The sequence below is a fragment of the Ursus maritimus genome, unplaced genomic scaffold, assembly GCF_017311325.1.
Source record: "Ursus maritimus isolate PB19 unplaced genomic scaffold, ASM1731132v1 scaffold_13, whole genome shotgun sequence".
Lineage (NCBI taxonomy): Eukaryota > Metazoa > Chordata > Mammalia > Carnivora > Ursidae > Ursus > Ursus maritimus.
Genome location: NW_024423675.1, coordinates 60,991,013 through 61,017,792, shown reverse-complemented (window position 1 = coordinate 61,017,792; position 26,780 = coordinate 60,991,013). Strand labels below are relative to the sequence as shown.

Sequence of the window (26,780 nt, the reverse complement as noted above, 5' to 3'; positions counted from 1 at the left end):
TGCAGGCCCTCTTCCACAGGCAGAGGGACTCTGCTGGGCCAGGAGGCTCTGCTCTGCTTTTACCAGATGTATGGGGGGGGGGCGCTGGTGTGAGGGATCGGAACTTGGGGGAGCCCCAAATGCAGAGCCAGTTCTCCCACAGGGGTGTTGTGCATTAAGGGGTGATGGCAGGAAGTGGGGGTGGGGCTGGAGGACAGAGAGCTCCGGGGGGCGGGGAGCTAAAGGAAGGCGCAGATTCAGGTGAGCTCTGACACGGACACGATCGGGGTCCAGCGTCTTCAGAACACAAGCTCTCCTCCCATCAAGATACTACAGAAGCATGAAGATGAGAGTGCTCCCGGAGCCCTGCCGGGACCCAAGCAATGGGTGCAGCCCTACCCTTGGCTCCTCCATCAACCCCCGTGGCACCCTGGCCGGGAGGCTGACCGTTCCCAGCCTACGTTCCTCATCTGGAACACGAGGGTGCAAGATGAACTAATCCTCAGACCTCCCACCAATCTAAAAGTTGGGATTTTAAGACACGATTCGGCCAGGACATATATGGGAGCCCCAACTCTTCCATTCTGGTTAGAGACTCACTTCTTGTTCCTGAAAATACTCAGACACTGACATCCACAGACCTATCTTCCCTGAGTATCAGAATAAACACCATGGCCAAAGTACCAGTTCTACCATTTCTGTAAGTGACTGGACACACTCAAATTTAGTAAGTGCCATTCACCTGACAGACACTTTAACTTGCTACCTGCCCCACAGAGCAAACCACGCAAGAGTAAACCAAAATACAAAGGAAAACAGCTAGCTTATTCTCCCAAGTGTTGTCAATGTAAGAGTACAATGAATTCGAGATACCACAGGTAAGATACACAGTATGAGATACGCTGAAAATAATTCTAGGTCACGGAGAGACCTAAGGCAACGTGAATTTGTTACTTAGTCAAAATGTTCCCTCCCAACGGCCTTGACGAATTCCGGCCTTTGTAACAGGAAGACCTGACTTCTGAGGCGGGCAGAGAGATGAAAGCAAGGGCAGAGGGTGACTTCTCACAGCTGTCCGTTCTAGGGAAACACGAGCTGTATCTGTGCTCAGAGAGAGGCAAGAAGCTAGCAAGAAAACACAGAGCATAACCACCCTCCCCCTTTCTCAGAAGTAGTAAGGGGAGGGTGCAGAAGTGCTGAGGGGAGCAGCCAAGCCGATTTCAGTGTCAGTGACAAGAGTCCTTAGCTGCAGAGTTCATGTTTGCTTCCAAGAGCCTGAGGGCTGGCTGGTCTGCACAAGACACTAAGGGCCCGAAGTAAAGAAACACAGACGTACCTTGATAACCGCTAGAACTAAACACTGTTGCTAAACTCTGCAAGGCCTTTCCTATCTTCTGATATTCCTTGGGCAACGCTGAAAAGAGAAAAAGGAATACATTGTGCCCCAGTCCTCTGAGCAAACAGAAATGGGATTTGATTATTTCCTGAAAGTGATTACTTTTATCATAAAAGAAATCTGAAGCAACTCAAAGGAGTCTATATTCTTTAATAAAATCATTGGCTTTTTTAAATTAATGATTCTTTTTCAATAAAATATGTTATTAACTGATTGTTCAGTTCATGGCCAATGCTCTCGTCTTGAACTCCCACCCCGGCCCACATCTTCACTCACTGAAGCCGAAGCGACCGGGACCTCGTCTGGGAGAGGGTTTCTAGTTGACGGAGTACTTGCACGTACCCCATCCTATCTGATCACCACAGCAACCCCTCTACCGGGTGCAGCCGCACCAGCTCTGTTCCGCGGGTCAGGAAAATAAGGTTCAGGTAAGCAAACTGCCTTGCCCAGGGTCGCATGGCTAAGAGATGGTGGATGTGGCATTTGTGATTCCAAATACCTTGCTTTCCTCACTGTATGCATGAATGATTATTTGCAAAACACAACGAGACTGAAGGCAACAAGGTGTGGAGAAAAATATGGCAGAAGGACTCATAGGACCAGGGAGGAGGGATCTGAGCATTCTCATCTGTGTAATATGATTAACGAAATGATCTCTGAGGGTCCTTCTAGTGCTAAAATTCTAGGATTCTAGGGTCACTCTGGAGAACTTTCTAGAAAAGAGTGTCTGTATTTTAGGCTCTTTTCTTTGCATCTATAAATGGTCCCCTTAAACACATCTATTGCTTTTCAAAAGAAAGCCTTGTTTTGCATTTGAAGACAGTGCAGTATTAAGACGAAAAATTCAAATGTTTCTTTAAAAAAATCTAGTTCAGACAAATCTGAAATGTGGTCTATAAGTTGCAATAATCGGGAAACATGAATTCAAACTCTGTTAGCTTAATTTTAACAAACTGTTTGCCTTTTTGTGACTATCTATGTGAGGTTAAAGACACTTGCCATGTGCTTCACCAAACAGTATGTGCTAGATTTCTTACTTTACAGATTAGGAATTTTAAGAAACTCTATTTTGAGAGAAAAGGGAAAAGAAGATATGCTTACACCAAATCCTAAACCAACTGCTTCAAACTCCCCTCCTCCCAAAAAGGGAGCAGCCTTACGCCAATAGCCTCTATTTCATAAATTTGGCCTGATGGGTTACACGGGACATGAAGTTGACTAGATGTCAGACATAAGGGATTTAACTTTTTTTTTTTTTTTTTAAGTAGGCTCCATGCCCAACATGGAGCCCAATGCAAGGCTCAAACCCAGGACCCCGAGATCAAGACCTGGGCTGAGACCCGGAGTCAGACACTCCACTGAGCCATCCAGGAGCCCCAGGGATGGAAAGAAATCATAAGCCCAGATGTTTATGAGATCCTTAAAATTGTGATTTTAAGATTTGTGCTCAAAATATTTCTAAGAAATAGAGAATAGCTTTCAAAGAACATATAGATTTCAAGGGTTTACTCTTATTATGGCCTCATAAGGGCTTACAGCTAAAATTAATTATTTTACAATGAAATCACTATTCGAGAGGTGTCACTCCCCTTTTTGTTCATGAGTTGCCTCGCTGTGACCAAAGGCTGGCGGTGGGTTTTGTCGTCTAACACTGCATTTGTATACCTGACCGTTTGGGGCCTAATCAGTGCTATATTTAGGACGCAGCGTCATGTTTCTGTGGCATGAGAAAGGAGCGACTGCTCTCACTCCCCGCGTCTGCCCCTCGAGCACCAACAGCTGGCCCGCTGCCACAAGTGATTTTGTTGATCCCGAGTATTACGTTAATGGTAGAGGGTCATTCAGTGGGAAGCAGGGCCTTCCTGCCCCCCCCTCCCCAAAGGGCCAGACAGTAACTATTTCAGGCTTTGGCAGGGGCCACGGGTTTCTGTTTAAAGTACTTGACTCTGCCACTGTCAAGAGAGTAGCCACAGATAATACGTACAGAAACGGGCATGGCTGTGCTCCACTTGACACGACAGGCAGCAGGCCAGATCTGGCCTCCAGGCCACGGTCTGCCAACTCCTGATAAGGCTCAGATTTCAGGTCTGGATTTAATGGATCTTAATATTGTCATTAACTATGCTATGCTATCTTAATTCATCCACAAGTCACTCGACATTGAGTTTCTTGTTCATTAAAATTATTTTTTGACTTCAAATTTGATTCTTTTTCCCTTCTTTTTTTTTTTTTTTTTAAAGATTTTATTTATTTATTTATTCGACAGAGATAGAGACAGCCAGCGAGAGAGGGAACACAAGCAGGGGGAGTGGGAGAGGAAGAAGCAGGCTCATAGCGGAGGAGCCTGATGTGGGGCTCGATCCCATAACGCTGGGATCACGCCCTGAGCTGAAGGCAGATGCCCAACCGCTGTGCCACCCAGGCGCCCCTCTTTTTCCCTTCTTTAAAAGAAAAATATCACTTGTTAAAAAAATCTTTACAGATAATTAAATTCCTTCCTATGCTGAGTTATCACGGTTTAAAAGTGGGTACATATTATCTTTATTATACAAAGTAGAAGCCATCTTCATTAAGAGAAAAACAAAATAAAACTGAATACAACCAGTATTCTTGCAGGGTGTATGAGCTGAAGACTAGAAAATTCTTAGATACCAGCCTTACGGCTAGCCTACGGGCCTTAGGTTAGTTGGACTGGCAGCACCACTTTCTCCATAACTAGAGCTCAGTTTCCTCTCTGGGACTTGGATGGCTGTGCTGGAGATAAGGACGGGATGGGTGGACAGGGGAGGAAACTCCTGAGTGTCTATGGCCCTCGAAGACCGTGTGAATGCTATGCAGCGGTGACCTGGCTTCCAAAGCCAGCGGAGCCTCAGAGGGGGGGGAGGGGGGAGGGCAGCTGGCCAGCGTGACCCCCATGGCCGACAGTGATTGCTTCTAGCCTGGGCTATGTGACACAAGGGTGCCAGGGAATACAGGACAACATGGTTCAGCAAAATGATGGTCTAGACACAAGGGAAGGGGGGTATGGGGGTGAGGGTGGGGATAAGAAGTCCTTGAGGACATGGAAGGAGCAGGCAGAAGGCCACAGCTGGCCACCTGGGCTCACACTGTTCCTAGTCTGACCCAGATTATGCTTTCCACAGCCAACTATCCTGGTCTTTTCTAAAAATTAGGGCCATAGTGGGTGCCTGGGTGGCTCAGTCGGGTAAGCGTCTGCCTTCGGCTCAGGTCATGATCTCAGGGTCCTGGGATCGAGCCCTGCGTCGGGCTCCCTGCTCAGTGGGGAGTCTGCTTCTCCCTCTCCCTCTACACCCCCACCCCGCTCATGTTCTGTCAAATAAATAAATAAAATCTTTAAAAAAAAATTGGGGCTGTAGCAAATACAGATGGTCCCTGACTTAACAATTTATCGACGTTATGATGGTGCCAGTACAATATGCAGTCGCTACAAACTGTACTTGGAATTTTGAATTTGGTTCTTGTCCCGGGCTGGTGACCGCGGGAGGACCCTCTCTGTGACGCTGGGCAGCAGCAGCCCCGCCAGCTGATGACCACCCTGCACCCGGACAGCCATTCTGTTCTTCACTTTCCGTACGGTAGGAGATGTTCAACACTTTACTATAAAATAGGCTTTGTGTGAGGTGACTTTGCCCAAGTGCAGGCTAATGTAAGTGTCCTGAACACGGTGAAGGGGGGCCAGGCCAAGGTGTGATGTTTGGGAGGGTAGGTGTATTGACTGCATTTTCGACTTTGGCTATTTTCCACTTAGGATGGACTTGTCGGGATGTAACCCCATCATAAGTTGAGGAAGATTCCATATACAATATCTTACCAAATGGATAAAGACTAAAAATACAATTATGAGATTAAAAATAACAAGTACTCTCTAAACACGCAGAAAAAATTACTTGTCCATAGATTAGAAACCCCAAATAACTAGAAACACTTAAGGGAACACGGTGTTTATACGCGCTCTTGAACTGGCTTTGTCGGAGTCCATTTTCTGCTGAGTAGGGCTGACAAGCGAGGCTCGCCAACGGGCTGTGGGTATCATTACTTCAGTTCACTACAGGCATTTCTGTTCGCGTGGATGGCGCCTCGGTGTGGTCAAGGTCACGACACCAAGCCTGCGCCGCCCCCCACCAGGGCCCGGGGCTGGACAGGCACTTACGTCCTGTGCACCGTTTCCAGTGCTCCTGCCCCACCGTCAGCAGCTCCTTCACGCCGTCGTCCATGGCTTTGGTGAATTTACCAACAGCGTCGCACTTCTGTTCTCTGTGGGGCAAAAACACAAGAAGGCATGTCCTTGACTTGGCTACCAAATGGTCAAACAGTGGGATGTGTAGGGGGAGAAAAATCAACACGGTCAGGGAGACTCCGGCCAAACATAATCACAAGTGCTTGTTTTCTTGCACTGTAACAACTGCTCTTTAACCAGGCTTCATTCAGATTTTTAAAGAAGGGGGGGCGCCTGGGTGGCACAGCGGTTAAGCGTCTGCCTTCGGCTCAGGGCGTGATCCCGGTGTTCCGGGATCGAGCCCCACATCAGGCTCCTCTGCTAGGAGCCTGCTTCTCCCTCTCCCACTCCCCCTGCTTGTGTTCCCTCTCTCGCTGGCTGTCTCTATCTCTGTCAAATAAATAAATAAAATCTTTAAAAAAAAAAAAAAAAAAAAAAGAAGGGGCGCCTGGGTGGCTCAGATGATTAAGCAGCTGCTTTTGGCTCAGGTCATGATTCCGGGGTCCTGGGCCTAAGCCCCTCGTCCCGCTCCCTGCTCAGCGGGGAGTCTGCTTCTCCCTCACTCTCTCTGCCCCTCCTTCCTGCTTATGTTCACTCTCTCTCTCAAATAAATAAAATCTTAAAAAAACAGATTTTTAAAGAATTACTTAAAAATCTATTTAAGTCTTAATTGCTTCCCTTCCCCCCTCAATTCCCTATGAATTTTAACTAAAATTATTCTGAAGTATACAAAATCATGATTTCCTGAATATCTGGTTGAGTCGAATTCTATCAGTGGACGTACTGAGTGGGTCCCCATGCATTCCAGCAAGTACTTTAGCGAATCAGAGAAGGTAACCTGGATACACAACCACGTAAGTGATACTGAACGTCTCAGTTCTTTGAGGATGTAAAAAGTACTAACCTGAAAAACTCATCCCAATATCATGTTAAATGAAAAAAGCAAAAATAAAAACAGATCATAAGACAGAATACACAGTGTGAAGTCTTTTGTGTTTAAACAATTTTACATATGTGCAGAGGACGTCTGAGAAGACTACAGACCTAGGCCAACATATTAACACTGATTTTTCTCTCTGGGTGGTTGCAAGATTTTGTGTGTGTCTGTTTCTTTTTTTTATCTATATGTTTGGTAACACATAAGAGATAATTTTATTTAAAAAACTTCTTTAAAAAAAACCCCAATATTTCTTGTTAGCCTTTACATAGAAAAGGAACTGCTCGATTTTCAACCAAGCCTACATTTTAAAAAAATTACATAATTAAAAATAACAAATTGAAAAATAGCACAAAAAAGCAGGTTAGAGATTTGCTTCCTTAAGGCAAGGTTGAGACTTCTGCTTTGCTGATGACCACGCGGGCATGCACTGGCTCTGGGCTACTTTGTTTTATCTGCTTTATTAGAAATGACCAGAAACCACTGTGTCAGCTAGGAAACCACTCACTTCAAGGTAAAAAGGAAGCCGACTTTAATCTAATCCTATGGCTAGAGAGACCGTGCTTTCTGTGCAAGCGAGGTTTTCCCCGTCACCGGCCCGCGGCCCGCCCTCCCCATGTTCACACGGTCTCGCCCGGCCCCCTGCACTCCAGCTGCGGTCAGTCGCACCAGCCAAGGCCTGTATGCACAGCAGGGGAACATGGGCTAAGAAGAAGGCAAGTGTGACAATAGTTCTCACATTTCTAGTAAGTCCAAGTCAGGTGCCTCTGGTTCCATGGTGGAAAATATCATAACTCCCACCAGCTCATCTCTCTCAGCCTTCCTCTTCCCAGTTTTCCATTCCTGCAAATAAGAACATTATAACGTCACAGCAGAGAGCAGAGTCAAACTGGTCTTTCAAAACTCCCTAATGCAGTCGGTTCACAGACTGACTAGCTCTAATTCTCGGCAGCAGCGCTCACACCATGGCCCTCTGCACTGTGGGATGTCGGTACGTCCCAAACGTCATCGCGGTGCACAAGCAGTGCCGACGTGCAGAGTGGTCCCTGTGAGCCCAAGTCCCTTCGGAGTGAGGTGGTTCCATCCCTTCCCTTTCCCCGTGCACAGCAATGAAACACGGTGAATACAAGCACCCCTAGCAATCCTGACCAAGTGCCTCAAAGTTTTAGGTTAAATGTTTTCTTAAAAAGATTAAAGCTTTTCTAAAACACAAGATAGGAACCAATATTATGAGCTGTTTTTTTAAAAAAAAAACATATTTTTGCAAGATATACCTATAAATATATAGATCTACATATGCAGATATAGAAAGTGCCCCAAACAATCGCGCGCAGCAACCAATTCCCACAAAGTGAGTTCGTGTGTAAACTATGCCAAAGCCAAGAGAAAAGGGTAGCATTCCAGAAGCCCCCTCGTGTCTCTTCCCAATCACCGCCCCTTCCCTCCCTCACTGAGGTGACCAATATCCTCTCTTTAATGCTGCCCAGTTCCTCCCATTCCTTTCAAGTCTCACCATCTAAGCACCCATCCCTCATCTGGGTCTGCTAGTTTTTCTGAACAAAACCACTCTCTGTGTATTCTTTTGTGTCTGGCTTCCTGGGCTCAGGCCGTGCTTAGCAGCTACGNACACGTGTCCTGGTGCACGCGTGCACTCATCTGTCAGGTATGCACACACCTGTCAGGTATACACGCAGGCTGGAAAATGTTCAACTGCAGTAGGTAATGCCAGATGGTTTTTCAAACTGGTCTTACCCATTTCCTCGCCCACCAGCAGCATGCGAAAGCTTGGCTGGGTCAGGCTTTCTAATGTTAGCCATCGGGGCGGGCAGCAATGGGATTCACTATAGCTTTAATCTGCATTTGCTTGATGACTAATGAGGTTAAGTACTTCCCTACACATTTGTCGAGGACTGAGATACTTTGTTTTGTGAAAGGTACCTTACCAAATCTCTTTTTCTACTGGGTTATCTTTCTTATGGATTTTTACGGGTTTTCACTTATTCCAAAATGCAGTCCTTTGCTGGTTATAGATGTTCAGATCTTTCGCTTGTTTTTCACCTTTAAAGGCTTCTTTTGATACAGAGCAGTTCTTAATTTCAATGCAGTCTAATTTATCAGCCTCTTCCTGTGTGACTAGTCATTTTTCTGTTATATTTTAGAAATCCTTCCCTACCTTAGGGGTATGAAAGATATTTCTCTATGTTACCTTCTTGAAGCTTTATTGTTGTTGCCTTTCACATTAGACTTGCAAACCACCTGGAACTGATTTTTTTCAATAAAACTATATACAGTAGAAATGTTCGAACACGTATAAAGTATAGAGAAAAGTCAAACCCCCGCCCAGACCCAGCTGCAACACGTATCAACATTTTGCCAGTCTTGGTTTTTCTATTCTCTTCAATTCTACCCTTTATTTTCTTCTTGTTGATTTTCCTGGAAGTCCCAGACATAGTATCATTTCACCTATAAGTACCTTTAATAGATAAGGCCATGTCTTAACAACATAACCCCAATTCCAGTGTCAACCCTAATAAATCAACAGTAGGTTGTCATGAGGTGGTGACCAAATTTCATTTTTCCTCAATGATACCATCCAGTTGACCTGGCACCATTCACTGGAAAGACTGTCCTATCCCCACTGTACTTGACACCATCTTTGCCATAAATCAAGTATCCATTCTAGTCTGTTCCACTGGTCTGTCTATCCTTATGCCAATACCATGCTTTTAAAATTATTTTAGCTTTGCGATGAGTCTTAATATCCAGTATAGCCCTCCTTCCACTTCATTCTTTTTCAAGAGTACCTTGGCTACTCTCAGTGCTCTGATTTTCCACACGTATAGCATCTTTTCTATTCCTCAATCCATGAAACAGTATTGGAACACTTAGCCAGGTTTTCTTTTATTTCTCTCGAAAATGTTTCATAGTTTTTTATGTAGAGATTTTCTGTACATTTTCTTGTACTTGTTCCTAGATAGATCTTTGACACTACTGTGATCTTTTTTAGACTTTCATTTTGTTTTCATTTATTGCTGGTATGTAAATATGTACTGTCTTATATCCAGCTATTTTACTAACCCCTTATTTCCAATAACAGAAAAATTACTAAGTCTACCATTTACACAAGCTACTTCTGGCCAAAGAATCACAGTTTTTAGTGATTATCTAGTTTTACACAGTCATTTAGCAGGTGAGGAAACCGTGACCCAGAGATTCAATGCCGTGGCCAAGATCACAGAAGGAGCTAGAAGCAGATCCCTGACTCCAAGTTCTTTCTTTTTTCTATTATATCAAATCCACCCAAAACCCCAGTGTCTAAGATGTAGTATTATTTTTAATAATAATATTCTGTATAAAACACAACCTTTAGAAGTGCTTTCTAAATCAAATCTTTGGAAAATTAGGACTTTTGTTAAAGGCAACACACTTGGGAGGGGATGCCATGTAGCTTGTGTCTACAGTGTAACGAAATGGATTGACAGAACTCACTCAGAGAATGTAGTTTCACCACTATATGGTCACAGGGCATACTGCTGACTATTACATCTCACCAGAGAAATCAGTTTTCCAGGGCACCTTGCAAGGCTGGAGCTACGAGCTACACAAAAAACGATGAAGCACATCCCTGTTTCCTAGCTCCTGGCCTGCTTATATGCAACCCACTCAAGTGAGCCTGCCAATTCTAGAAATAAGCAGCAACGGAAAATAAGGCCCAAATATTTAGACTATGTTAAGTGTATGCCTATGTCTGTAAACAAACAAAGAGCCCGATTATTTACACTTACTAGAAATGTGTTCACATTAACAAGGGAAAAGTACTATAAAGCAGTTTAGCAAGTAAATCTCTGTCTGAAAGTTCCCACAAAGTATATAATATTCTAGTATTTGATTAAACATGAAAATAATCTCATGACCTTTTTTCTAGGATTGTCATGTATTTTGTATCTGCTGTTGGCATCTGAGCTAACTTATGCTTTTTTCTTTGCATTGTTTTCTAAGATATGTAATATTTGCTATGAGAGAAATATGGAGAAAGCATCTTTACAGAATAAGAAGACACACCATAGAGTAAAAGCTTATTGAGAGAGAGGGAAAACTCTTTCCAAAGCAGACAATAATGAGATGTCAAACAGCCAATGTTTTCTCGATTCTCAACAAAGAATATGTGGCCATTGGCTGAATGACTACCCACAGAGAGACCAGCATTATTTACTCTGGACGTGCAACTATAGTTCTGGAAAAAGGACTTGGTTTTGAGAAGGCTGGTCCACTTTAGAATCTACTTTTCTTTTCATGACGTTATCACACTGCAAGGTCAAACTACGATCTTAAGAAATCATTCATGCTATTTCCCTCACTTCATGTGGCTAATATCCTGCATAGTTTGGGGCCTATCTCATTTTTAAAAGCATCTAGGGAAAAAATTCCTCACCCTACCCTATCCTTCACCTCCTGCCCACTCTGGGCCAATCCATTCCTAGTTTATGGAAAACCATCCTGGGAAGCATTCTTCCACATAGCGTGACTAATTTCCTACGGTGAGGACCTAGGTTTCTGTCCCCTCATTGTCTTTGGAGGAAATGAGAAATAGCTAACCGACATAATTTTAACTTTCAGACATAAAATTGATGTGAACGTGACAATTCTCAATATGACCTAAAGACTATCATAATAAAAGGTCCTACCTTTTCATCTCGGAAATTCAGAAATTGCTGGAAAAGCTCACTTTCTGAGATTACGGGGTGACGACACATCCTGGTCATCCACGCCTGGAGTCTCTCCATGCGCATTTTGATAAATTCTTCTTCGAAGCGACCTGCAAGGGACACAGCAAGAGTGACATACAGCGCCGTGTAAAGCGAGTTACTGTCACCACAGCGGAAAAGCCGTTTGTATCTACGGGGTATTTGCCAGAAAGTTATTTAGTAAGAGGTAAAGACCATGGTAATTTTTCACTAACCTAAAAACAAGCTGTAACACAGCAATTGCTCAGAGAGCCACAGGAAAGACACAACAGGCACTTTGGTTTATAAGAATGATTCGGATTTAACAAATTAACAAACTTTTTAATTGTGACAAGAAAAATCAAGCCACAAAGTGAGGTTTTCTTTAAGGATCCCTAAGTACTCAACAAATTCAAAAGTAAATCTTATCTCGGTATGAAAAACTTTGTCTGACAAACTGAGACTATGCCAGTTCTGTGTGACCATATGAAGCCCTACAGGCAGGAAAGGGGGAGAGAAAATGGAATTTAAGAAGTAATTCTTACAAAGTGCATAAAATTTCTATATTTATAAACATGTGTCCCAATGCAATATAATCTCAGATATACAAACTTAAATTTAGTATTTATGAGAAGTAACTCAGGACTGTAGCTCTTTATTCCGTTTGGTTTTTTAAACTACTTCAGCCAAAAATAGGAAAAGCCATTTTTCTATGAATGCAGTAGTGAAAGCTACTATCTCAGAACTTATGACCATTCTAAAACATAGCTTAACAAGCCTGACATACAAATCATCAAGTAAACACTGAACATTTTTATAAGCCTACCAAATAAAACCACTATGAGTTAAAAGGTTTCTGGAGATGAAAGTTCTAGCTACAGGGGCGCCTGGGTGGCACAGCGGTTAAGCATCTGCCTTCGGCTCAGGGCGTGATCCCGGCGTTATGGGATCGAGCCCCACATCAGGCTCCTCCGCTATGAGCTTGCTTCTTTCTCTCCCACTCCCCTTGCTTGTGTTCCCTCTCTCGCTGGCTGTCTCTATCTCTGTCAAATAAATAAATAAAAATTAAAAAAAAAAAAAAAAAGAAAGTTCTAGCTACAGTGGAGTGAGGAAATCAGCTATTCCCATCCCTCCAAAACAATTTTAAAGCTAGACAGAACCCACCCAAAGTAAGTGTTTTGGAAATCAACCAAAGGCAAACAGCCATCTGAGAAGTGTTTATACTTGCAAAACTGCTGAACTTTACACAAGAAGAGTGGAAATCTGTGGCGTTCTGTCTGGCGTGGGGTTCCCATCTCCCATCGCCCCCTACTGCTCCTGGGCCTCCCCACCCTCTCCTCAGTTGACATGGAAGTTCTGCCGGTATAGACCAGGCTGTGAAGACTGGCTGCTGCAGGTCCCCTGGAGAGGTAAGAGGCTGGCCTGCCCTGGAGTGGGGGACATGCCCATGCTTGGTGGTGGTGGCAGGGACAATCCAGAGGCTGGTGAACACAAAGGCCCAATGGCTCCACTAGCCAATGTTGCATGGTTGGGTCAAGTATACTCCAGGCTGAGGCTGTGTGCAGAAACGGTGGAGGCCAGATGGGACCCAAGCCAGCCACACACGCCTTGCCAACTCTGAGGCTTCACACACTTGTAAAGAAGACCCACAAAAAAGTAAAAGCCAGGATAGCTAATTTGAAAATTATCTGAGCTTTGAATGTAGTCTCCTACCCAAAGATCCAACAGCAGAGGAGAGAAGCCTTAGTGGCTTGAGGCAGGCCTATCATTAAGCTACACAGACACAAGGCTGAACCCCAGGAAGCCAAACTTAGAAGAAAAAAACATAAAAATAATTGAACTTCAGGGAAGAGAGATTTCAGAGCCTAAGCAAGTTACTTACCAAACAAACAAGGTAGAGATAACAACCTTCAGAGGAAAAATTAGAATCGAGAATTGCTAAAATATATTCTCTGTTCAGTTTTCAAAAAAAAAAATTAAGAGATGTGTAAAGAAACAGCAAGGTATGACCCATACCGACAAAACAGTGGTCAAGAGAAACTCTCTAAATGTCTCTGGATGTTGAATTTAGCAGACAAAGCAGCTTCTAGAAATACATTCAAAGAACTAAAGAAAGTCATGTTTAAAAATGTAAAGAGAATTATGACATGGAATCAAAACAAAGATTCTCAAGAAAAAGACAGAACTTATAAAAAATTAAAATGAAAAGTTCAGAGTTGAAAATACAATAACTGAAATAAAAAATTCATTATAGGGAGTCAAATGCATATTCAAGATGGCGGAAGAAAGACTCTGTGAATCCGAAAATCAATAGAAGCTTTCTAATCTGAAGAACAGAGAGAAAAAAATGGAAGCACAATTGAACAGGGCCTTAAAAAACATAAAGCACACCAAGACACTGGTAATGGGAATCCCCAAAGGAGAAGAGAGATAGAAAAGAAAAAATATTTGAAGAAGTAAGAAGAAGGGGAAAGTTTCCCAAATTTGATGGAAAACTTTAACCTGTATTTCCAAGTCGTTCAACAAACCTGGGTAGGATAAATATGAAGATAACATGCCAAGATACAGCAATATCAAACTGCTGAAAGACAGAAACAAAATCTTGACAGCAGCAAGTGAAAAATGCCTCATGATGTATGGTGGGGTGTGTGTGTGTGTGTGTGTGCAGTCAACAGAACAGATTTGTCATCTGACACAATGGAGGTCAGAAGCAACGGAAGGACAAATTCATCATGCTGAAAAGAAAACTGTCAACCACGAATTCTAAAACCAGTACACCTATCCTTCAGAAATAAAGGCAAAACAAAGATATTCCCAGATACACAAAGATGAGAGAATTAACTGGTAGCAGACTTATATTAAAGAAATATTAGAGGAAGTCCTTCAGGCTAAAAGGAAATTACCCAAATTCACAGAGAGAAATAAAGAGCACCAAACATAAAAGATGTACTTTTTCTCATTTCTTCTCTTAACTTCCTTAAAAGACATAAGATTGTAGAAAGCAGTAATTATCATACCATACTGTTCGATTTATAACAGATACAAAATATATGATGATAGGAGCATAAAGAGAGAGGGGAAACAGCTATACTGGAGAAAAGTTTCTATGAATTTTGCTAGAATTATTAATATGAAGTGCATTGTGACAATACGGAAAGATGCATATTGCATCCACTGAAGCAACCACTAAGAAAATAATTTTTAAAAATTAGTGGAAAAAGGAGAGGAATTAAAAGAGCACATTAGAAAATATTTAACACAAGAGAAAGGCAGTAAAGGAGGAAGAGAGGAACAAACAAGACACATAGAAATTATCAAAATGGCAAATGTAAATCTAACTGGGTTAATAATAAATATGAGTTGTCCAAAAACTCTAATCAAAATGTAGAGGTTTCCAGACTTGATAATATCAAACAGCAGGCGCCAATAATGTTGTCAACAAGAGATACAGATTCAAAGACAGCCTGAAAGTAAAAGATGGGAAAAGATATGCCTTGCACACAGTAACCATAAGAGAACTGCAGTGACTATATTAATATCAGACAAAATAGATTTTAGCACAAGAAATTTTACTAGAGACAAAAGGACACATTTCATAATTATAAAAGAGCCACTACATCAGGCAGATGTAACAATTACAAACTGTATGTATATCAGTCAAAGTCCCAGCATGATTACAGTTATCTACAAACTGACTCAAATTTATATGGAAAGGCAAATGAAAAATAGTCCAAAACTATTCTGAAAAAGAACCATGTTGGAGGATTTATACTACCTGATTTAAAGATTTACTAATCAAGGCAGTGTGGTATTGGCAGTAAGGATGGACGCATAAATCAATAGAACAGAATACAGTCCAGAAATAAAACCACATAAATATGTTCAATTGATTTTTGACAAAATGCAAAGGAAATTCAACAGAGAATACTCTTTTCAACAGATGGTGCTAGAACTACTGGATACCCAGACGCGTAACATAAAGCTCTGCCTTATCCTAACCTCACCCCTCACACAAACACCAACTCAGAACGCATCTAAAACTACCAAACTTTCTGGAGAAAATATTACTAGGAACTTGGGTCAGGCCAAGAGGTTTTCGTCATGATATCTGAAGCAAAATCCATAAAAGAAACAACTGGTACTTTGAACTTCGTTAAAATTAAAAGCTTTTGTTATGCAAAAGACGCTGCTGAGAGTAAGGCAAGCCATGCATGGGACAAATTATTTGCAAATCACATTATTTGACAGAAGACTTGTTTCCAGAATATAAAGATTTCTCAGAATTCAATAATGAGAAAACAACCTAATGAGAAATGGGCAAAAGATCTAAACAGACACGTCACCAAAGAAAATCTATGGAAGGCAAATGAGCACATGAAAAGACGCTCAACACCACTAGCTACAAGGGAAATGGAAATGAAAACCATGTTGAGGTACTACGACAGACCTAACAGATTTGTTACAACAGAGAAAGACTGACACTATCAGAAAGTGCAAGTAAGGATGTGGAGCCCCCGACATTCTCATCCACTGCTGGTGGGGATTCCAAAATGGTATGGCCACTCTGGAAAACAGCCCGGCAATTTCTTAAACACGGAACACATAGCTGCCAAATGACCCTGTCATTCCACCCTTAGGTATTCACCCAAGAGCAATGGTAACTTACGTTCATACAAAAACTTGTATGCAAATACTTCTAGCAGCTTTATGTATAAACGCCCCTAACCGGAAACCCAAATGTCTTCCAACGAGTGAACAGATACCCAAACTACGGAAACTACTGATCCACACAAGATGCAGAATTTCAAATGCGCAAGGCCAACAGAAAGCAGCCACAACCAGAAGACTCCACACTGGATGCTTCCATTTTTTTTTTTTTTTTTTTTTAGAACCAGCTTCTGGTTTCATCGATCTGTTTTACTGGTTTTTTTAGTTTCTATTTCAATTACTTCTGCTCTGTATTATTTCCTTTTTTCTACTGGTTTGGGGCTTTTTTTTTTTTTTTTCTTTTTCTTTCCTAGCCCCTTTAGGTGTAAGGTTAGGTTGTTTGAGATTTTTCTTGCTTCTTGAGGTAGGTCTATATGCTTTCCATTTAAAATGATATTCTGGAAAAGGCAAGTTGTAGAGACAAAGAGCCCATCAGTGTGTCACGGGCTGAACAGAGGAGCAGCCCCAGGGGACGTGGGGAAGTGATGGAACTTCCTGTACCTTGAATACAGCAGTCGTTGTAGACTGGACCGGTAGTTGTCAAAACTCTTAAAACTACCCACTCCAAAAGGAGTGAATTTACTGTACAGAAGTTTACAAGTAAATTTAAAGAACTGCAGCCTGGCCTTTCCTTTAGAAATTACCAGTACAAATAAGCACAAATTTCTTTTAAAGAGAAGAGCCCTACAGATCCACACAGCAAAAACTCATCACCTAAAAGATGTCACTTGGACAGCACGCAGGGTCTAGACACTTCCTGTATATTAAAACACTTCAATTTTTGCACTTCCTAGGAGTAGAGATTAAGTGCTACAGAAGCTTAAACTATGAAGAAACAAAGTCTCACCCCTTGGAAAGAAGATGACCCATCTCCTGGGCAGAAAAGACCAAGTCAGCATGAACCTGGGTTATACTGTATTCTCCATCAGGAGAAAGTGAAGAGTTTATAACCTACTCACTGACTAAAATTATTTAACTAATGAGTGAATGATTCTTATTCCTCCTGAAAATTTTCTGACATTGCTGGCTTATTTCCAAACTCTGGCTTAGACTGTTATTTTGTGCTCATTAGGATTTTCCTACCAGGTTCCAGAGAATTAGAAAGAAGGTCAGGGGAGAGGGACTTCCGATTCCCCATTTTCAACAAACCTTAGGTTTTCACCAAGTATGTGAGTATACCAGTTTGTACCCAGGAATAAAACCAGATTCATTCAATATTATTTCACAAAGAACAAAATCTATCAATAAATAAAAAATGTTAGCTGTAAGCTTCTCATGGATTGATTATCAAGTCCACAGAAATATCATGACATCATCTCCTTGGCATTCCTTTCTCTTTTCTCCAGGATGTAAGTGAGAGGCCAGTTTATATAATAATGATCTTGTGGGGACCACAGGCAGGAGGCAAACGAGAAAAGGGAGAAATAAAGTGGCTTCTGTGCTTTTCGGTTTCCTCGGCACATATCCCAGTCAGTGAATCAAAGCTCAACTTTCTTCAGACTGAGCGGCTGTTGCTTTCTCGCTTTTCTATGACACCCCCCTGGCTTCGGGCCTGCACTTAAAAATCAAACCTTCATATGGCTGGGGGGGGGGAGGGGGGAACTGTGACTCTATGATGCTTTAAAATAGCACCGAGTTATCTTGATCCAGAAGAGACAACGTATTAAAGCCTAAAAGAGGAGAAATCCCTAGACCCCTCAAGTAGCTCATCAGTCTGTTTATTTAGACACCATGAAGCACATTGTGCTAATCAAGCTGACGGAGGAGAATATAAAATTCAGGAAACAGATGGAAATCTGAAAACAAGGAGAAAGGCAGAACTGAAGTTTTCATGGAAATCAATTTAAATTTGTAAAAGGAAAGCTGTGATTTCAAACAGTAAGGAGGGACGGTGAGTATCTGAACCGGGGGGGGGGGGCACGGTGACCCCTCGGGGTGGGAGGAAGCAGCGAGCAGTCTACGCCAACCCGGCCGCCCTGCCGCAGCCTCCACTCAGCCGCCCTGGCTCCACGAGGGGCACGTCACCCCAGGTGACGGCCAGGCTCTGTTAGCCACTGGGCAACGCAGCCCCACGCTCCACTCAGCTATGCCCAGTTTGAAATTTTTGAAGTTTTCCAAAAAAAAAAAAAAAAAAAAAAGTCACAATCAAAACAACTTCTTTAAAAACAACTTTTCATCTCCTCAAAAAATTTCAGAGAAACCTAAACATACAGCGAAGTAAAGCACAAAGTCAAGCTTTAAGGAGCGTGACCTTAGCCTAAGGTAACTCGTTCTAGCTCAGGACTAGTTGAGGAACGTTGCGTAAGTTCACAGAGCAAGCTCTGGAAACAGACTCCAAGTCCTGTTCCAGCAGCGTGGAGCTCAGCCTGCTGATCGGCTCTGACACGAGGGCGTGCGCGAGCAGTGCGCAGGGGACACCCGGCCGGCCGGGACACCCGTCTCCAAGCCACTGAAAGCGTCTAGAGCTGGCTCCGACATCTGGCTGCTGGACTCCCCGTCCCTTTCTAACTACCCACCTGCTGAGTGAGGACCGAGCCCTCTTCATATTCCGTGACCCCCAGGAAAGAAGCCTTCCTTCACGGATTCCACGCGTCCTCCCACTGGGCTCAGGTCAGCCCTTCGAGGTCTCTCTTCCTTCGAGGCCTCTCTTCCTTCGAGGCCTCTCTAGAGCTGACATTTTAGGCCTTACTTTCATCTTTGATCCTTTCTTTTCTACACTTACTGGTTTCATTTAGCTGTGAATTTTCTAGCCACACACTAAAACTCTAGTCTTCAGTAAAGCTCAACTTCTTCACACACTTTTATTCCAAGACAAACACACTGAGTTCTGAGTATTGATATTCCAGGTGCTATACTAGGCTGGGAACTTAAAAAAAAAAAATCAGTGACAGTTCTCAAAGCAGACAGACACATACTCTCTGCACAGTTACAAGGGGCTTTGGTAGCACCGTGACTTGTCTACCAGAGGATCATGTGAGGCAGGGGGAGCAAGGGAAATAAGACACTTTAAATAAGTAAGAAACAGGACAGAGTCATAATCAATGATAAACAAAAGCATTTAAATATTAATAGTCACCAAAAAAACTGAGTGGAAAACTTGGCAACTTCTTACGTTAATCCTTAGAGGCTCTGGCTTCTACATCTGATGCTTCCACATTTCTAACGAAAGCAACACGGCTGGACTGCATGATACCATTTGGATCATACATTTTTATTTCCATTTCAGGCTATTTGGATCATTTCTATTTTCTCAGGTGTCATGTTTCACATTTAAAGAATTCACATATTTTACAGGAAATCGTGTAGCAAGGACACAATGACTTCGCTAGAACTTAAGATACATACACAAGAACTCTGATAGAAAATTTTATGGAACTTTCTGATCAGGTGTTTAGGTAACTTACAAATACATGTACAGTACATGCAGATGTACAGTATTTAGCCACCGTTTCCAAACTCATACATCTTGTTCTTCCAGAATATGGAAAATGTCATTACTGATTTACATTAAGACAGATGCTCTAACCGCTGTCTTGTTACTTGTCCTGAGTCTCACGCACACTCACCTGTGACTTGCTTATCTGGAAGAGAAGGGATCGGAATGGCTGACCCAAACTTAACCAGGAGACGTTCATATAACCAGTCAAAGTGCTTATACCTGTGGTTTACAGATCGATTAGTGTTCTACAATATAAGGGAAAGAGGAGAAAACGTTATCAATGCCAACTATGGAAAATGAAGAAAAAAGCAAATTTTAGCTAGGAATGCAAGCACGATTCTGTTTTTGATAACTTAGATACTTACAGTAGGTGTCAACTGATATTCAATGTAGCTCTTTAGACCGTACATTTTGGAGCCTTTCCTGGGATCCGCTACCAAACAGTCAAACGTAGAGGTAGGATAAACCCACATTGGGCCATAATCTCCAACCTACACACGTTTCAGGGAGAGTTAATTTTGTTACACGGAAAAACAGTCAATATATTTGATATAAATCATCAACTGATTCTTTTTAGGACTACAAGTCCTTTGGAGAGTCACTCTTGCTCTTCTCTGAGAAGTTCTATAAATGCTCTGTGTTCTTGATAAGGTTATATTTAAAGACACACTTGCTAGGACCAACCCTTCTGCTCCCCATGTGGGTGGGCATCTCGGGCCACGGAGAAGAGATGTCTGTCTCCCTCTCCTCCCCGGGAGTGCAGGATGGAGCACAACCTCCCTCTCTCTAGTCCAGTTGTCTTAGTTATATGTGATGAAGGGCTAGTTGTAAAAAATTTCCAATCTATCACAGACTGATATTTTTGTGCAATATAAAATTACACACCTGGATGTCTTGATAATGTCAAACTTCCCTCAAACTTTTTTTTTTTTTAAATATTTTATTTATTTATTTGACAGAGAGAGCGAGCCAGCGAGAGAGGGAACACAAGCAGGGGGAGTGGGAGAGGAAGAAGCAGGCTCCCAGCGCAGGAGCCTGATGCGGGGCTCGATCCCAGAACACCGGGATCACGCCCTGAGCCGAAGGCAGACGCTTAACGACTGCGCCACTCAGGCGCCCTGCCCTCAAACTTTCTCAATGCTTATTTTCACTTTCTGTATACTTAGTCCTAATTCTTTTTAAAGGTAGAAGGAAGAAAATGTGGGAAGGGGTAAGAAAACTCGGAGGTTATGAGGTCAGGGAGGAGACCAGGGCCCAAACGATTTTACTAAGGGACTAAAGAGAAGATCTTTATGATAAGCTACTCTGACTCCTCAAGAGGGAGCCCAGATGCAGAAAACCCTGAAAGCTAGAGAGCAGGAGCCTCTGGGGAACTTCCCTCAGTGACCGGGACCAAGAGAGGCCAGTCTGATCAACCAGGGCCCAAGATCCAGGGGCTCACATTTTATTAGTGGGCAGGGTTAATGCGCCTTAAGAGCAAAGAACCACATATCTGCTTTCTCTTGGTTTTCTGAAGATCTGAAGGCATTATCCCTCAGCTTTCCTTTCCGTGCAAGGAGCCTGCGCAGGCGGGCTTGCTTACGCGGTCCGTGGCCGGGTCTACGTAACACTTACGGGACAGCTCCGACGCTGGGGTGCTTTAGCTACAACACTGTCGGCGCCTGTGATAAAGTCCACTTTGAGGGCTTTTAGTCCTGCACGGTTTTAAACTTAGTGAAAAGAACAATAATCCATGCTCAGTATTTACTAAAAAGTCTGAAGAAAAAAATTCAAAAATTAAGATAATCTTTAACCCCTCAGAAGATAATTACCCCAAATTTGCTTTGAGGGGAAAAAGGAGGAAAGGGGCTCTTGGTCACAGCCCTTTTTTCTGGAGTTTCTAAGATTTCAAGCTTTTCAAAGATGTAGGAACAAGTAATAATAATTTTAAAAATCCAGTATCATTTTTGCATTTTATCAAGTTTCCCAGGACCTAGAGATTATGGAATAAGACCAGATGTTTCCTCATCCTTATTTGGGCCTATGGTGATTACACTTAAGACTCTCCCCCAACCCTGTGCCCATCCTACAGTTAGAGGGTTGTCTATAGGGTCAAAAGATAGCCAGAGTTCTCTTCTCCAGAATTCATCTGGAAATGTAACACTAGATAATGCTTATTAGGCAGAAAATCTATCAGCAATCAACATTCGGGTGAAACCAGAGAGCCTGTGTCTTGTTATATGTTATGTTACGTAATAATCAAGTTATTCTAAGAGAGATTCTTCATGGTGTCACTAACGCCTAGCTTTTATTTGCTCGCTCCTTATGGTGACGCGACAGCTGGTTTAGTGGAGGAAAGACTGTTACCAGCGGAGCGGAAAGGGCCTCTTGCTTGGATAATATGCATGTACTTTGCCAGGGTAGAAACCTAAATATCTGAATTGGGTTTATAAGCTAAATATACAGAGTTAGTAGGAAGACAGCATGGAAAAGATACTTCAACACACTTTAGAGAAGGAAAATTATTAAAAGAATATATACTATAAATGTGGTTGGTTCAATTACTAATAGTCTTAGAGGTAAAAATTAAAAAATTTCTAAATATAACGACAGGCATTACTTTATGCTAATTACCTTTAGTACTCTTACAATACTAATACATATCGTCAGTTATTTGGAGCATTAAATGTGTTAAAAATACCCTGCAGAAAACTAATAACCCTCTTAGCTTTAAGGTATTATAAAAGAGCTTAATTAGAAACAAAGCAAACAAACAAATATGAACAAACTTACAATGATAGGAATTTTCTCTTTGGGTTTTGCTAGTTGCTTGGCCAACAAATACTGTTCCATTCCAGGTTTTGCAAATCCAGGAAATCTAGTCATGAAGATGAACGCCCGTGAGCCTTCTGTCTTTCCTTATAGAATTCTGCAACTCTCGTCCACATTTACTTAATACAACAGTTTCAACCTTGTTCTGCCTTTCAGATGTACCAGGACTAGGAAACTGGTAAATGAAACCTAACGTAATCAGATTGTTCAATGGCCAATTAGTCATTTAATTAAGCTTTATCTGGTAAGAGAACAGTTTGACTCCAGAAGGTGTGATATTTATGGGTACTCCATTTGCTTAACTGGATTGGAAACACTCTATCACCCCACGAAGAGTGAAGGGCAGCCTAGAAAATTGTCCCCCAGGGCACGGGGGGAGAAGCAGAGCCATTTGAGTTGAACGCATGGAGCGGTGGCCACACGCCAGCACTCCTATATCCAAATTAAAGCTGCCTTTCAACATACTCCCTCCAGGAGGCCACAATTATCCCAAAGAAGCTGTCTGTTCATAAGCACTTGTGCCATTTTCTTTTAGAATCGTCTTCAGAACTGGCTTATGAGACACAAAAGAAAACCAGTCTTCTCCTTAGTAAAGAGACCCCAAACATTCTAAAATTGAAGAAAAGCTGGAATAAACATACAGCCATCCAGAGCATTACCTCTAAAGAGGACAAGATTAATCTGGGTTTTAGAATTTCTTTTAATAACCAGGAAAAAAAAAATCCTCAGAAAGCAAAATACCTACAATAGAAAAAGAAATATTATTCCTACAAAAAAACCAGCTACTCTACCATTTCATTCATATACCAAATTAAAGGCCAATGTGATGGTCTCAGGGGCCTGTCTTTTCCTTCATCCTCACATGACTTACCTCAATCCTCTTTCCCTAGACATTCTTTAAACACAGTTCATACAAGACAGAACAGAGAGGGGTCTAGGAGCTGGATGGTCTTGGGTTTGAATTCCAACTCCAACAATTACTAGCTATGTGACCTTTAGAGCTCCAGTCTCCTTGTGTGAAGAATGGGACCAGTACGACCTGCCTTTTAAGATGATAAGGAAATTAAAGAAATGAGGGAATTAAATGAAAGAGTTACATAAAGAGCCTAGTATATATATTCATAAATTAAAGTTATCTCTAATTATGCCATCATCTCTTTGAAAGTATTCCCCACAGCCTCAGGTACAGTTCTCTCTGGGCTTCTTCAACATTCTGAGCCTACTTCTGCTATATAATTTATCATGGTTAATCACCATAATCCATTTACACATTACAGGAGACTAAAAGTACCTTAGAGAAAGTATTTGTATTTCCAGGAACTAGAGGAGTTACGGGAAAACACTAAATGCTTAATGGACTAATCTGGAACAGTTTTATTAAAGAACCTATACTTTTGCTAGAAAATATTGATGGAAAAATGTGGGGATTACACAGAGTGACAAGTCCTTGACTAGACTGTAATCTCCTGAATGCACAGGTCCCATTTCACATCTCCTTTGGTATTCTTACGGTTCACAGCAAACCTCTAGGGCCTACTCATTTAATACGTACTGAACAGCAGTGCAATTTTTAATTCTTTCAGTATTATCAAGACGGATTCTTATAATGCTCGAGTACACTTAAATTTCTAATCTCCTCTAGCATAAGGTTTATGTTCCATGACTGGAATACAGCTGTCATAGAAAATGGATTAACTGCTGAAAAATGTTAATACTTCAAAAAATTTTTACGACTGTTGTAAGTGAGTCATTTATATATCCATCTAGTTAAATAATAATAATAAAAAAGAACCATAGGATTTTAAACAGCTTTCAGCACCAGAGATAGACAGCGGGATGCCTCAGAGGTTCCGGGTCAAATTAGGGCTCCTCTGATTTGGTTTCAGCCAGAACTGAAACTTTCGAGTAGAGAGAATTTTAAATTAAAGCCAGCCCCTTCACTTCAGAGATGCAGAAACTGAGACTCAAAGGGGTCACCCCACTTCCCCAAGATCATACAGCAGAGGAAAGCAGGACAGCGTGGGGCACGGGGAGGTAAGGGAAAGCAGGGTCAGGTGCCTGGGCACAAGGCAGAGCCTCCCTAACCAGCCAGGAACGCTCGGCCACACACGGGCTGCAGTCTGTGCTTCTCATTGTCAAAATGGGGCTGAGAGATACTTCATGGTAGTTTCGATGAGCTAGTATCTAGGTTTAAAGAACATGCTAGTTTGCATCACTGCAGACTACACTGAGAACTTCACCTTCCACTGTAAGAAATAGGATAGAGTCAATATGAATTTATTATGCATGCAATTGAGCATGAAAATACATAACGGAAGAAAGTGGACAGAGAAGTAGGAAGAACATGTCGCTAAAAGCCAGCTCATCTAATCACCTGATGCTACGTAAACATACTGAGGGGAACCGGTGTGACTCAGACTTCCGTGAGTAGATCTAGACCTAGACCTTGTCATCCAGGTACACAGCAAACATTCTGTTCACCACTGTTTCCAGACAAAGATTTAACATTCTTCCCTGCTTTGAATCATGGACTTGGAACACGGAGAAACAGTGGTAGTAATTTTAGAAAAACTCTACTAAGCACACTGCTGTAAGAAGAGTATTTGAGGGTTCCTAGGGAAATCATAAATTGTGTCTCCTTCGAGCTCCACTGTGTGAACTGCAGACTCACACAGGACTGTCCCCCGGGGAATCCCAGGGTGCTCTGTCCACACTCACCCCCTCCCACAGGCTTCCCTGTCGGACACTGTACCTACAAGGACTGTTGCCAACTCTTGTGGTTTTAAATCTTAGAGAAATCTAAGTGAAAACAAAGCCTTACAACATACTAGGCATAGGAGCTGAGAGACTGAGGAGCTGACTGGGATCCTGACTAGATCACTTCCACCTGCGCAAGCCTGGACACTCACGTAACGTCTCCGGCTTCAGTTCTTCCCACAGTGAAACAGAGTCTGTGTACCACAAACGGGTACGAGGGTCACATGCCAGCGCATGGGACCCACTCTGCACAACGCCTGGCCCACAGTAAGTGATCAACAAACAGGAAAACATTTAAAGGAGAGTTACTATTATTTTTTTTTTTTTTAGCTTCCCTGTGACGTCAGCAGTGAGACCTCAATGTGCCACGGAGTTGACAGAGGTATAAACAGTGTTTGGCAGATCATTAAACAGAACAAATATTTCACTTTAAAAATGAAAAAAAAATTCTTTCAGTAAGCTTCTAAAGCTAAGATCCAAACAGAAATGATCAAATGACACCCCAAACTTCACAGATACTGAAAAGAGGAAAGCCTCCTTGAGCCTCCCGTCCGCCTGCGTGGAGCTCGCGCTCCCCGACGCCCTTTCCACCTACTTGTTGAGGGGCAGCTTCATGGACGAGGCGGCGGCTCGGCTGTTGCCCCGCTGAGCACCCCCGGCTTCGGCCGACTCCGAATCCTTGAAGTAGGGAGCGGCCGACTTGGGGTCGTCCCAGTCTTCGTCCCACTCGTCGTCATCACCAGTGGCTAGGGGTGGGCACAGAAGATCGCCAGAGGAGAAAAACAAAATAAAAATGAGACGACCTCATTTTCTGATAGTGACTAGTGACTGCGTTAGCCAATCAAAACAAAAGGAGAGACGTGTGGCACGGGATCGTAACGCAGACGTGCAGTGCGGGCTCTCCAGTCAGTGCCAGGGCTCCAACCCGGGTCCGCCTCTTAGTGCAACAGACAAGGCGGAAATGAGGAGACTGTCGGTGTAAGTAGCTTCAGGTAAGTGCAGACTAGGAGCAGCTCCTCGAGACACAAGCCAAGGCCGGCACACAACTCCCGCTTTATAAACTCGCCAACAGGCAGATCAAATACCCTTTCAGTCACGTATATTGGGGAGGAAGGATGAAGGGCAGACAACGGATCTTTGAAAAGGAATTCTTTTTTTTTTTTTTTTTTTAAGATTTTATTTTTTAGAGAGAGTGAGCGAGCAAGCATGTGCGTGCACAAGCAGGGGGAGTGGCAGGCGGAGGGAGAAGCAGGCTCCCTGCTGAGCAAGAAGCCCGATGCGGGACTCGATCCCAGGACCCTGGGATCATGACCTGAGCGGACGCTTAACTGACTGGGCCACCCAGGCCTCCCAGGAATTCTTTAACACCAATGATAATACAGGTGAGGGGAGGAGGAAGGGGAAGAGAAGAAATCAGACAAGGGGGTGTTAACAGTACCTACAGCCTCCTATTCGAACAGAGGTCTCCATCTGTACATCCACTGCTGCCAGCTTTCCCCCCTCCTTCCTCCTCCTGCCGTCTGGGCCTCTGTCTCCCACCCTGATGGCCTCACATGTCCTTTTACTATTAGGCAGAAAAATGCCCTGGGAAGTCTGCTTTAGGGGGGCCACCAAGAGAAGCCAAGAGACAAATGCCAAAATGAAAACAAAAAAGAATAGAATGTACTAGAAGGATGGGGGCCGAGCTGGTACAGAACTAGGGGTCAGCTGTCAGGTCACAGCCCTTCCACTGGCCTGTGGCTCCTGGGCTACGAGTGGGAACCTGAGCCCTTCATGCCCTCTGCGTACAAGTC

General features: G+C 42.8%; 1 protein-coding gene across 1 annotated transcript in view; it reads right to left on the bottom strand.

Moving 5' to 3' along the window:
* Positions 1–26,780, bottom strand: part of SNX9 (sorting nexin 9) — a 108,023-nt gene that overhangs the window by 11,692 nt on the left and 69,551 nt on the right. Inside the window, exons 6-13 of the mRNA XM_040628005.1 lie at positions 25,583–25,733; positions 22,192–22,276; positions 19,785–19,910; positions 19,547–19,664; positions 11,235–11,365; positions 7,289–7,392; positions 5,547–5,650; positions 1,316–1,393 (exon numbers count right to left, since the gene is read on the bottom strand). Of these exons, the coding sequence (XP_040483939.1) occupies positions 1,316–1,393; positions 5,547–5,650; positions 7,289–7,392; positions 11,235–11,365; positions 19,547–19,664; positions 19,785–19,910; positions 22,192–22,276; positions 25,583–25,733 (897 nt within the window). The remainder of the gene's footprint in view (positions 1–1,315; positions 1,394–5,546; positions 5,651–7,288; positions 7,393–11,234; positions 11,366–19,546; positions 19,665–19,784; positions 19,911–22,191; positions 22,277–25,582; positions 25,734–26,780) is intronic.